General features: G+C 30.6%; 1 protein-coding gene across 1 annotated transcript; it reads right to left on the bottom strand.

Annotated features, from left to right (window-relative positions):
- Window positions 1-61: 61 nt before the first annotated feature.
- On the bottom strand, window positions 62-12,055 carry Tmem131 (Transmembrane protein 131). The gene is made up of 26 exons (XM_089225870.1): window positions 10,986-12,055; window positions 10,228-10,298; window positions 10,126-10,160; window positions 9,425-9,520; window positions 8,158-8,269; window positions 7,938-8,060; window positions 7,685-7,848; window positions 7,433-7,610; window positions 7,243-7,348; window positions 6,881-7,149; window positions 6,622-6,795; window positions 6,299-6,538; window positions 6,025-6,219; window positions 5,721-5,940; window positions 5,491-5,637; window positions 5,047-5,296; window positions 4,766-4,978; window positions 4,536-4,678; window positions 4,303-4,469; window positions 3,833-4,245; window positions 3,589-3,757; window positions 3,388-3,536; window positions 1,440-2,845; window positions 677-784; window positions 435-611; window positions 62-361 (listed from the first exon to the last, which is right to left on the bottom strand). The coding sequence occupies exons 1-25, from the start codon at window positions 11,116-11,118 to the stop codon at window positions 439-441; spliced, it is 5,454 nt and encodes a 1,817-aa protein (XP_089081996.1). The 5' UTR covers window positions 11,119-12,055; the 3' UTR covers window positions 62-361; window positions 435-438.
- Between the last annotated feature and the right edge of the window lie 1,667 nt (window positions 12,056-13,722).

Consider the following 13,722-nt stretch of genomic DNA (forward strand, 5'->3'; position numbering starts at 1 on the left):
TTACCGCCCAAAAATGTTTATGGATTTCTGTAGATTTAATGATAACAAAAAAAAAAAAAAATTGTATTTTCCAAATGTCTCGTGTCTTTATTTTACTGAATGACGACAGATATTATAAGAAGAGAAAAAATCAACAACAAAGTAGAAACAAAACATCGAGATATCTAAAAAAATCGTGCTCATTAGTTAGACTCAAAAGATCAAAAATGTCCACAAAAAACATAGTATGTCTATATCAAAGGCAAGTCCATTATTGTCTATAAACAAAAGAAACTTACAATTGTCCAAAAGAAAGTCTAATTTTAAGGTCTTCAAAAAGGACTTGCATAACTACATGGGCAGTGGCCTTCATTATAAATATCTAAAACAAAAATATTAAAACTTAAAAAACATTTTCCTTATAGTCACAAAAATAGTAATTATTTAACACTCACGAGATTATTTCTGTGGACTAGAATTATTTGTGGATTGCCCATAAACCGGCCCCCAAATATATGATGTCCATAAATTGTATCCAGGGTCATTGCTTGAAAATGGTATGATGTCAGTGGAACTGTCGTAGTTTGATGTACTTGTAGCCGCAACAGTGTCAATTATTGAAAGATTTGATTCTAAGAAAATTTACAAATATCATCTAATATCATTGAATGCTTATAATAATTTTAAAAAAACAAACCTGACTCTTTTTTTAGAGGTTCGAGTAAAACTAAATTGGAATCAGATTTGGTCACTTTTTCCTCATTTTTACGATCTCTACCTGAACCCACAGGTCCTAAAATGAAAACTAACAATTTCATAGAAATTAATTTCATTTAAATAGACAATTTATTTCTACTAAAGTTAAAAACAATTTGATTTAAATACTTCCAGAATTGAATTAAAAATTATATACAATAAATGTAAAAATTTAAGTATCTTAAGATCCTAAATAAATGTAAAGTATTTATATGGTTAATATATTATAAATTATAAAATGGTACTTTCAGTAATCGTAATAAAGGCCAATAATTGGCAAGCATGTAGAATGTTTTGTACTGAGATCTATTAAGTATTTACTTAGTTATCACTTCTTACAGTAAATATGGATATTTTATAATCATATTGTCTAATTAATAAGCTTTTTTAAGGCTATTAATAAATTTAAAAGGAATACTATAACCAAAAAGTATCAACAAAATATTTGTTTTTGTCTCAAATTATTATTTTCAATTTCATTTAATAGTGTCATATTTTTAGTGATAATTGGAACGGAATACTTTATTTTTAAATGAATCAAATGTACATAATTTGTTTTTAAAACCTATAAACGTTATTTTGGTTTTTTTTTTTTATTTAAAAAACGTTAGCTCTATTATCCAAATACATTTAGAATGCCGGTTAAATAATCTTTCATAGTAGTTCAATATTGTATTAAAATATGCAACTCAATAAAATATTACCATGCTTATTTGTTATTGTTGGTGAAAGATCAACATGTTTTTCATCGGAACTTCTTTTCAATACAGTAATTTTTCTTTTGAAATCTAATTGTTGATCGGTCTGGGGCTTATCAAGTGATACAAAATCTTTTTTATCTTTTTCTGTGGTGGCAGGAACAATATCTTCGTTAACATTATATTTCATAACTTCTGGAGAATTACACCTTTCCAATGTTTGAACCTTTGACCTTATCAATTCTGAAGATGTAGATTTTTCCACCGTCAGTTTGGGTTTCATTGCATCTGGTGAATTGAACCGTTCCACTGTTTGTGCCTTTATTTTTGTGGCTTCTGGAGATGTGCTTCTTTCTGTAGATTGAATTTTCGGTTTTATCACTTCTGATGAAGTTAAGTTCTCAAGACTTTGATCCTTTGATTTGACTACTTCTGATGAATCACAAGTATCAACAGTTTGAACTTTTGGTTTTAAAACTTCTGGCGAACTGAACTTTACTGAAGGTTGTACTTTTGGTTTTGTGATGTCTGGCAAATTGAATCTTTCCATAGCCTGAACATTTGGCTTTATTACTTCTGCTCCGTTGAATCTTTCTACATTTTGAACTTTCTGTTTAGTAACTTCTGATGAAATAAACCTTTCTACCGCTTGAACTTTTGGTTTCGCTATATCTGGCACATTTAATTTTTCCACACTTTGAACCTTTGGCTTAACAACTATAGGTTGTGCTATTAATGGTGGAACTGGTGATGCTACTGGTGGTGTAGAAGGAGGTAATGAACCCTTTCTCTCCGTCTTATTTTTCTTCTTCATACACTTATATTCTGCCAATAGTCCATCATCATCAATAATTGATTTCTTCGATATTGCTGACCGCATTGCTGCTGGTTCTTTTTCAATTTTATTCTGTACAGCTTGTATTGATTTTGATTTTGAAACATTAAACTTTTCGATCATACGTTCTGGCTGTACAATTGTCACAATTGGCTGTTTAGGAAGAACAATTTGGTAGGGTGCAACTGAAGCAATAGGTTTTTTAACCACTTCAAGTGATGGGGAAGTCAAAACTGCTATTGGAGATTCTGTACTATTAATAGGTTTTATGACTGGAAGACTTATGGTAGAAACTTTTTTATTGCTTTTCACAGTTTTTACTATTTTAAGATCTGGTTTAGTTTCTACCGTAACTTTTGGTTCTGGACTTGGACTAGTTTTCTCTGTCACTGGAAGTTCCTCATAATATTTAGCTGCGTTAAGAGCTTTCTTGTGTTTTCTCCAACTATCAACTGGTTTTAATCCATACTGTTTTTTTAGTAATTTTTCAGCACGTCTACGATTTTCCATTTCAAATTTTCCCTCTTCAGCTTTAGAATTTTTGTTTAATTGAGAATCTATTACAAATCCAGGAGATCTATAGGAAAATCAATAAAAAGTCATCATTATGAAATGATTTGAAATTAGTTTATCACCAAACAAAGTTATTTTTATTAAGGTGTAACAGGGCTATTTAACAAATTTTCATTACAAACATTACTATATTTGTCAAATAGTACTATTACATCTTGTATAGCATGGTTTTCAAATATTGTTTAGTTGTAACTTTTCCATTACAAAAAAAAAAACAAACAAACAAACAAACAGAAATTTATAATAATTATACAATTAAATAATGCTTTTTTTATATTAGTCAAATTTATCGTGTCAATCTCTTAAAATTCTAAGTGAACGCATTATTTTATTAGAAATTTAATTTTTATAATGAAATAAAATAGTCTAAGACACACATTATTTTGAGTAAATAACAATTTCAATGTTAGTCTTATAAGATTAAATAAAATGAAAATTATGTTATTTCTGATATGTTTAAAAAAATTATTAATAAAATTAATAAATTTAAAAATAAATAAATTTTTCAATAAAATTGCAAAATAAAAGAATTACATAAAACCATACCTATTTCTCGCGATTTGCCATGAAGATACATTGTACTTTTGACTAGAATCAGTTTCTGAAACCACTGTTTGGCTTAAATAACGTCTTTTTGTTTTTTCTTTAGGATGATTATCAAGTAAATGAGATCTACTTCGATCTTTTTCAAATTTCTAAAAAGTTTATTTTATATAATTATGTCAAAAGAAGGAGGAAAAAAATTACTTGTTCTGGTTCTGGTTCTGGTTCTGTATTACGCAACATAAAACTCCAAATGGGTGTAGAGTCTGACGGCTTGACATAACTATTTTCACTCTGTGATATACCCAAAGAAGTTGGATCCGGTATTACTTCATTACGTTTTTCATCATTGCCTTCTTTGTGCTTGGAATTCCTGTTGATTTGTTAATTAAATATTAGCACCTGTCACATGGCCAATACTACAAATGAAGTATTTGGTATTACATACTTGAATTCGCTTTTCTTAGCATTTCCTGATTGTGCTAAAACAGACTGAAATGACCGTTTTCCATGAGCTCCAACACATGGAGGACCAAGGTTTTTAGATAAAAAATCCTTATCGATGGTATGCACAGCAGCAATTGAAACAATCCAAGCAACTACCATGAGTATTCCAGCAGCCAAGAGCATAATTTGGCCTATCGAAGATTCCCACTCTGGTCGAATCCAACTATCACCTCGGCGGAACTCTTGCCACGTATATTTTTCTTGGCATAATTCCCATTCTGGTGGTACAATACCCCACAGCTGGTATATGAAAATACGACTGGTGGTTTCTGATCCAATTGTTTCTTCAGTATTTATTTCTAACTGGCGAATAACAGATCTCAACGTGAAATCAGCAGTAAACTCAACTGATACCTAAAAAAAATGTCTATTAATTTTAAAAACAGGCTATTAAATGTAAGCAAATTATACTTCTCTAGATTGATTAGGCAGAAGAGAAAATTTTCTGCAATCTAAAATTCTAAAGCCATACCCACTGCAAAGTACGCTATTTATAGTCATAGATGTAATCCTAACTGTATGTTTGCCAGGATTCTTTATTAAAAATATTCTGGTCTCTGATGGCAATAAAGTTTTATCTGAAAAAAATAAATATTTTATGCTTTGATACTAAGTGGAAAAAAATTAAGTTTTAAATCACTCACTTTTACTACACATAAGATCAATCATAGGACTAGATTCCAAATCAAAAATTAATGGAGGTAGTTTTCTTTTAGAACCAAATGATAATACAGGATAGGCTCCCATCCCTTTTAGTAATATACTTTCTAGAATAGATACATCATTTCTGAAAATCAAAATATCAAATTCCAAATAATATTCATAAATTGTATAAAGTAAAATATATGATTCATTTTGATGTAAATAATATTACCTGATAAAGAGTATTGATGTACTAACACCAGGTTTTTTTGGCTGAAATCTAACTAATACTTCAAGTTCCTTTTGAGGCGGCAAAACAAATATCATCGTTTTCTTATGTGGAACATAGACAGAGTTCTTGACATTTAACACTTTCCTACGATAAGGACTCGAATTATTCAATACTAATTCCCAATCATCTCTTGATATTAACAAAGAATTAACCCTACATACAAATAATTCAAAAACATTACATAATTGTTGATTATTTTATTGATTATTACATATTCATACTCATGTTCAAATAGATCTATGAATTCGGTGATATTACACCAGTATGGATGGGGATACATAGCCAAATGCAATGTTATATTTTGTGTATGAAATGTATTTTTCACCAAGATTTTTTGATAATAAGGTTTTCCTTTCACCTCCATGGTTGGCAACTCGAATGTAGTTTGCTGTCGATTTTCACCTGGTTCTTGTATGAACTTTGGCCATTTTAAATGAAGATGCACACTGAACTGACAAGTTTCAGCACTACCTGAATAAAATTATCATAATTCATTCAATTATAAGATGAATAAAAAAATAAAGATATTTTTTGAATATTCTCTTAGACTATTTTTAAATTAAGCTTGACTAGTCTTAAACAACGGCTTAAATAAAAATGTGATGCTAGCTTTCATCATCTATTTAAATTTTAATTAAATAATGATTTATCTTTAAAATACCAACCAGTCTCTAATGTAAATTGATGTCTTAGAGTGCGATTGTCTTCTTCTGCATAATATTTCCCCATTCGACGATAAAACCAGGAAAAATCCATATAACTTGTCTCAGAAGAATTTGTTAAATGAAAGCTTGACAACCACATTGCTCTTTCTACGTACATCAATATAGATATATACACTTTATAGTATTAAGATTTTATTATTAATCAAAATATATCACCTGCTTATACGTACCAGCTTTACTGAACAAACCTATCCAACCCGAAGAGTTTTTATGGTGGGCGGGAATCCATTCTATATGTCCAACTAAGGACACCATTTGAGGTTGTATAAGAGATGGTCTTGTGGGAACAAATCGAACATTTTCACTAACGAATTCACTTGTTACAGACGTCAGCGCTAATGTTCTATCCAACCACGACATAACATTTACTTCAGCAGTGCATACAGCACCCTAAAAATTATTAAGATAAAATATTATTAATAGGCATTATGACCAAAGTAAAATTATTACATAATTTTATAACTATACACTTACTGGATGGCAGTTTTCAAATGCTAATGGTTCAGCTATTACTTGTAAATTCTTATCAAATACTGACACTTTCAATGGTATACTGTAATGCTGATGTTGAGTTTGAATCCATATTTTAACAGTTAGATTTTGATCAGGATTTGGCGTAGACACCAACAATTGGAATATAGCATAGTGTTTAACTGGTAAAGCCACAGGCTATTAAAACAATATAAAAATACATACTTAAACATTATATTTTAAACATTATTAAAATAAATAAAAAGGAAATACTTACAGCTGGTATTTGATCATCACGTATCATTGGCCGAGACCAACTGTCTGCACTATTGCGACGCATCGAAGAGTTAAATTTTCCTATTTCCACTAAGTTTAATGAGACGTGTGGAGTGTATGTTGTACCCCAATCTTTAACCATTATAGCAACAGGATTTTCGTTAGCAACAACAATGTAAGTATGACGGGGTGAACTAATTCTTATTGGTGGCAATGTAATGATATTAGTAGCTGGTAAAACCTAAATTATAAAGCCATAATATTTTTATTAACACATTTATTATATTATATATATTAGTGTCTTGTACATTAAGTTTTACATACCTGTGAGAGTTGTCCGTCATACACCATTAATGGGATTGTAAAATCTGAAGCATTGGTTTTAAATTCTAAATATGATATTATATCCATTTTTGAATTATTTGGGTTTACATATCCAACACGAAATAATGTTTTATTTTGACCCGGTTTTAAAACTACAGGATTAAAATCTCTAATCTAAAAAATAAAACAAAAACCATAAAACGTATAGTTTTATAACATGTAATTAAAATGTTGAGATAAAAAACTTAGAATTATTTACTTTAAAATACTGTGTGGCATTTTTTGGAATTCCTATTTGAGAAATAGCAACGGGAGTGGATGAAAAATTATTCAGCAATGAGAAAGTTTTAATAATACTCGTTGAACGGATTGCTTTTGACATTACAAAATGCAATGATTGTTCTTCATACACCAAATCACCCTCCAATGTTCTTCCATGGTATGGTATATTTAACTCATTGCCTTTGTTACTTTTAACTGTTAACTGTCCATAATGAGTTTCACCATACGAATAACCAACATAGTCCCCTAAAAAAAAATAATAAAATAATTCCATTTAATATATAAAATAATTATAAAAGACAGTCATTAATGGTGTTAAACATAATTCACAGCTCTTACAGTGATAACTAATATGAGCAACTTGGCCTGCTGTACATGACTGTGGAGGTACTTCTACTTCGTGAGGAAAATCCACAGTCACAAAGTGAGAATCAGATGTTACGTTCTTAAAAGAAATATTAATAAAAAAAATAATTTATGTACAGGCTTTGTAAATATATTCTACAGTTTTTTATCTTCTATAACATACCTGAACAATAATACTAGACTTAGCTGAGTTACACAAGTTTAATGCTTTTGATGTAACTAAACCATTTCTACTGGCAACACCAAAATCAATTATGTGTTCAGAACTATAAAGACCTGGTTTTGATACCATCACAATGTTTATAGGTACATTTATGTATTCATGATTACTTAAAAACAACCTATTGGGAATAAAAAAACACATTCATTAAGTATATATATATTTTTTAAATCAATTAGAACAATTAGTACAAACCCAATTTTTGTGGAGTGGTTTTTCTTAGACCGTTCTGCAAATGTGAATCTAATCAATGGTTTTGTTTGGTATGGCATAATATCCCAAACATTTCTTTGATCTTCCATTTGGCCAGATGGTAGACTTAAGTGAAATCCGGGGCCGCCACCAAATACTTTCACAACCTAAAGTTATGATTTACAAATTAATTAATTTATATGAAAAACAATTAATGTATCAAATTAATTATTTTATTGTTAAATGTTAGACAAACTTGTAAAACTTCTGAGTATGGATTAAATATTGAGATCGCTGCTGAAAATGTTGCTCTCAGTGGTAACACGAGATTATTTAAATAAGGAACCTTGTAAAAGTCTAAACGGTTTCTATGTTTTTCCTAAGAATATTAAATTATTTCATTAGTAAGCAAATTATTTAAGAATTATATGCTAAATAAAAATAATGCTTGATGTTTTTATTTTATTTTTATTTACCGGTGCAGTGTTAAGGAAATCTTCAAAAATTGTTACATCTAAGCGCTGACCCACAATTGAACTTTTATTATTCTGTGGATTTTTAGGAGCAAAGTAATACATTTCATCTGGGCTATAACAAAATTAAATAAAATTATCTTCAACTAAATAAATAATAAATGTCACTAATATATTTTTAAATTATTATCTTTTTAACAATTATTTTAATGTTTATTTTAACATATGCAACATGGTTTTAAAATATAAATTTAGTTTTTTGGAATCAGGAATATTTAAATTTGATCAATACATATTTAAAAAATTTTATCATAAGCAATAACTAGAAGTCGGATTTTTATGATTTTAAATATTTGTTTCTAGTCTTTGCAGTTAAATGGGAGTGAGAAATCATTACAATTCATGAAATACTGAATTCATAGGAAAAAATTTATTTTGCATAAAAAAGCATATTTTATGGGATAGAGAATATTTAACACATTGGAGAATATTTGAGAATATTTTTGTAATATCCGCATATAATGAATATATTTCACGTATACCAGCACTTTGATAGGTATAATGTTCACTAAATAATTCTGTTTATAAATAATTGAATAATTGAACAATATATAGTTATTAATTGTTATTGTAAAATTAATTAAATTAAATATACTTAAAACCAAATAAATAAAAAATAAATTTAAACTGATTTTTTTTTAATATTAAAAGAATATTTTGCATATTTGAGGACATAAAACATCTTATATCTGGTATTTTAAAAGAATATTAAGAGAATATATTGCCTGATATGATATGATAAAAACATCATATTTTAAGGATTTTAAGAAAATATAAATCCAACCTCTAGTAATAACCAATAGATAATAACAGTGGCGCCAAAAGCTCTATAAAAAGTACTTTTGTCAGATTTATTTTCAGAAAGTACCACCCACCAAAAATATTCAAACCAAATACGTCGTTGTTATAAATCTGCTGTTGTTAAAAATGTGGAGATTATTATTATACTATTATATTACTTTTCGATATTATCTAAGTTATATGAGCAGCTTTAAGGTCCTAATGACCATTAGGGGCTAAACTACTAGGACCAGCCATCCTGTTTAAGCTATTGTTTTAACAACAATTGTCAGGGGCCACTGGATACTAATAAAAAAATAATAAATACTTAGGCAATGTGTCAACTATTAAATTGTAACAAAAAATTCTACTTGGTTTAGTTTAATGTTATAGTCATACTTATTTTTAATCTTAATATAAAAGAATTTACCCAATAGCTGTATCCGGTTGAAGTTCATCGAGTCCAGGTGGGTGAGGACCTGTGTTGATGTTTATGAGTATCATATCAGGATCTTTAGCCTCGTTTCTAAAAAAAATAAAGTATTTTTATTAAAAATTCAGATATGTATACATTAGTAGATATACTCCTGAAGAAATATTTTAGTATCTTTTCATCAAATCTTTTTTAATTTTATACGTTTACACTTAATTAAAACACTTGTTTTTTTGTTGAAATAATTTCATAAGAAAAATGAACTTCATGTGCAATTTTAGTTAAGCTTAAAGTTGTGGGTAGTTAATAACTATTAATTGATTGATTTTTGTAATCTAAATAGATACTTTAAATTTTAACTAAATAATTAATTCCCATAGTTTAATAAAAATAAATTCGTAATTTAATTTATTGTTTTAATTTATAAACTATGGATTTATGGATTGATAAACACATAACTATGCAAACAAATATATTTTATACTCTCTTAATTGAATCGCACTTAATTAATTAATTCAAACACTATGAAAACTTTCCAAGAATACAGGTCAACCTGTAAATTGAATGAAAAATAAAAATGAATACTTTGACATATTTGTCAATTCATTACAAAGATATGTATCTACCATTTTGTTTCTATAGGTACAAACATAATGATTTAAAAAAAACAATAAGAAATTCATTAAATATTAACTTACTGAGGAGAATTTGATCGATCATGAGATACTTGTTCCTAAAAAGATTTTGATAAATGATTTAGTAAATACTACTATTTTAAATTGATTATACAATGGACTTACTTTATTTGAATGCTGAGAAATATCTTCAACAACATAAGATCCGTATGGAGCATTCTGAGGTTGAATATAAACTATAATAAATTAAAATTAGGTAGGTAGGTAGGTAAGTAAGTAAGTACATACTATATTAAATTTACATTTTTTAACAATGGAAAATTTAAATCTAAATTTTAAATTTTGTTTTGCACATTGTATCTAAATATTTACTTATAACCAATCAATTTAAAGTAAACGAATACGTTAATATTTTATTGTCATTATCAATCTATCTTTGCAGGTATCTGATCAATATAAGCAATTTTAGAGTATATTTTTTATTTTAACTAAATATGATCTGTTTTTAATGTAGAAATAAATTTAAGCATATGACTTAAACACAATTTAATATTAGTCTACAATTCTACATATTAGATAAAAATTGAATTATGATAATACAATTGAAACTCACTTATTAAAAGTACCTACTGGTTACTGACCATAAGACTAAAGAAAATTATCAATCAAATGATCAATACACCAAAATAGAATGACAAATAGCAATTGAAATAAAAATGGTTAACAGTTAGAAACACAGACCAAAGTATGCCCAAGAGGGTTCTTGTGCTGTAGTCAAGTAAGTATGAAGATAGTACGAGAAGATAAACACTAAGTAAGTACATACAAAATATATTGTACATATATATATATATATATATATATATATATATATATATATATATATATATATATATATAGGTAAGAAGTAGCAGAGGACTTACCAGAATCGTGGTGATACGAAACCGAAGGTGTCTGACCGGACGACAGGGGCAGTTGGACCGCGATACTTATGCATACTGCATAAATGGTGAGGATGATGCGAACACAGGGTGTTAATAATAATACGGAGATCATGGTTTACGGTTTTTTTTAAAATGAGAAGTTTAAATTAAAATTATAATATTAATAATAAAAGTAATAGGTACAAACAGTAATATCAATAATAGTAAAAAAAATTAACAATTCAATAATAATAATAATAACGGTGACGATATTGTAACAATGATGATTACGATTTAAAAGGTGGATAGCGCGAGAGGAAAGAAAAATTATATTGTAAAACGACAAAACGAAGCGGCGGCGGCGCACACACACACACACCACTTGTCTTCTCTATTGTGTGAATTACGGCGCGTTACAATATATAGCACATTTTGTACCTGCGACGGCGGAGTCTTTCTGGTCTCTGCGCGCGTAAAGTGACAGACAAACGCACACTCGGGAGATGATACAAGTAAGCGACCCTTGTTCAGGGGATTGGCGAGCGTGCGATGATTATACACGGCAATGCACAGAGTAGAGGTCGCGCGTAGGTACCTCTACTCGTATTGTTACAATTTTTCCCGGCGATTATGGTGATGTGGACGAGTAGACGGGTGGCGAAGAAGGTGGTGGTGGTGGTGGGAAGAGGGTCGGTTTCGGGAATATTGTAATAAATCTCTCGACTTTCTTCCGCTCAACTCTGCGCCGACGATGATGAAGAACTATCGTGCGAAATTTCTCCGATCCGTGAGAAAATCGTTGACGACGTTATTTGAAAAATGTTATCGTCTCGAATTTTTTTTTGCTATTCAATCCGTAAGGTAGTTGCAGGATAAGAATATAAATTTTTATGCTCATACGTCTCCCCCCGTCGTTTTCGATTTTCGTCCCCGGAACGCGACGACCACGAGTCTACGACCACGGCGACGAAGACGACGACGACGAAGACGACGACGACGACAACGACGAGCCAACAGCTCCGACAGCAGCAACACACAGCGCGCCGCCAGCAGGACCACAGCTGGGATGTTTGCAGAAATTATTGATCTGTTCGGGTGAGCGCGTGTGTGTACTACTCGTGTGAATGCGCATGCGCAGCGGATCGTATCATCCCACCACCACCGACCATTCAGCGAGAGAAGTGTTACAACGGTGGTGGTGGTGGTGGTGGTGATGACGGCGGCGGCAGTTAAGCGCCAGGCGGACCGTGCGCCACCGACGCCGACTCGTCGGGAAATAAAATTGGCGGGCGCTGCCCGTGGCCCGTCGGGCACTTGAGCGTCAAGCGTTCGCGTCGCCATGGTTGTTCGCGGTAAACGGTCGTCCCTCTGGTATAATATAGACATATTATAGTATATACCTACCAGCACCGGAAATCGGGACGTCTCTCTACTAACACAAGTCTCCAAAGTCCGCTCTTATCAGCTGACAACTGGTGCTCAGTATCCGCGCGCTTTTTGGCGTCATATAGACCATATAGACGTCGTCATCACTTTGTTACGTCTTCGCACCGACCGATTACCATATAAATCGTTTGTTTATATCGTATTATCGTAAGAGTGTAAGACAAATACCCTAAGTATTGCTATTTTAAAGGACCGCTGTTTGCTATGAAATATGAATTATAATATTTTAAGAAATCATGAAAGTTTAAGTAGTCATTATTATAATATAAAGTATTGATGTGTGTTTGACGTTTGTGACATACTGGCAGTCACTGGTGGAAACCGATCGCTTCATATTTTTTAGTTTTTTGCTATTAATTTTTCACACATCATTCACTGATTTATTTCGTGGTAGGACTATTATAAAAATATAATAAAACTATGTTAACATATTATAATAAAAATAATACAATAATGTTCTATACGGTATACATTAGTATTTTTAATTAATTATGCTATTCTAGCTTATACCTCCTACTTTTTTTTGAAAGAGAGTTTTCCGGCTTTTAAGACCATCCCGTACAACATATATTCCTCCACCTCTCTCTGTCTTCTGCTACTTCCTTCCAGTTTGCTCTTGGATCTACAGTTTTTACGTCTCTCTTCACACAATCTTCCCATCTAAGACAGATGTTCTTCATACCGGCTCCTCTTCGATTACTGCTTTTATCATCGTGTCCTTTTTCCTCCAGGCGTGTCCAGCCCACATTAACCTTCTATTTGCGGCTCCTTAATATGCATGGTTTTTGGAACATGTTTTGAAGCTCCTCATTGGTTCGTATTTACCATTTTCCGGTTCGAAGGTCAAGATATATGGTCCATATATTCGTCTTATAACTTTTCTTTCAAAAGTGTTTAATATTACTCCCTCTGTCATCTTAGTGCCTATGTTTCTGAGCCATACAGGATGATGGAGCGTATTAATGTCATGTATTTTAATTTTTAAATGTACAGATATCGACCTAGATTTTAGCAGGATTCCAGCTCTGAAATATCATTTATTTGCTAATTGTAATCTTCTTGATATCTCCAACTTTAACTCATTGTCTTGAGTTACGATAACACCTAAGTATTTAAATTGTGGTACTCTGTAGAAGATGTGTCCTTCCACGTCTACACTTTCTCCTCGTTGATACATTTTATCCCTTCTGCTAAGTTTCATATATTCTGTCTTTTCGTCATTTATCACGAGACCGCCTTTATTCGCAGCATCCAATAGCTTCTTACAATGTGTCTTCATTATCTCTATGTT

Source organism: Diuraphis noxia, unplaced genomic scaffold (assembly GCF_037042655.1).
Source record: "Diuraphis noxia isolate RWA-SAM2 unplaced genomic scaffold, SU_Dnox_SAM2 contig0004, whole genome shotgun sequence".
Taxonomy (NCBI): Eukaryota; Metazoa; Arthropoda; class Insecta; order Hemiptera; family Aphididae; genus Diuraphis; species Diuraphis noxia.

What these genes read in the sequence shown, in the direction of transcription:
- Tmem131 (XM_089225870.1), bottom strand. Translation starts at nt 11,118, where the DNA reads ATGATCTCCGTATTATTATTAACACCCTGTGTTCGCATCATCCTCACC. An exon ending in TGCTCATATTAGTTATCACT is followed by an intron (nt 7,150 to 7,242) that starts GTAAGAGCTGTG and finishes ATTTTTTTTTAG; the next exon opens with GGGACTATGTTGGTTATTCG. An exon ending in ACATCAATACTCTTTATCAG is followed by an intron (nt 4,679 to 4,765) that starts GTAATATTATTT and finishes TTTGATTTTCAG; the next exon opens with AAATGATGTATCTATTCTAG.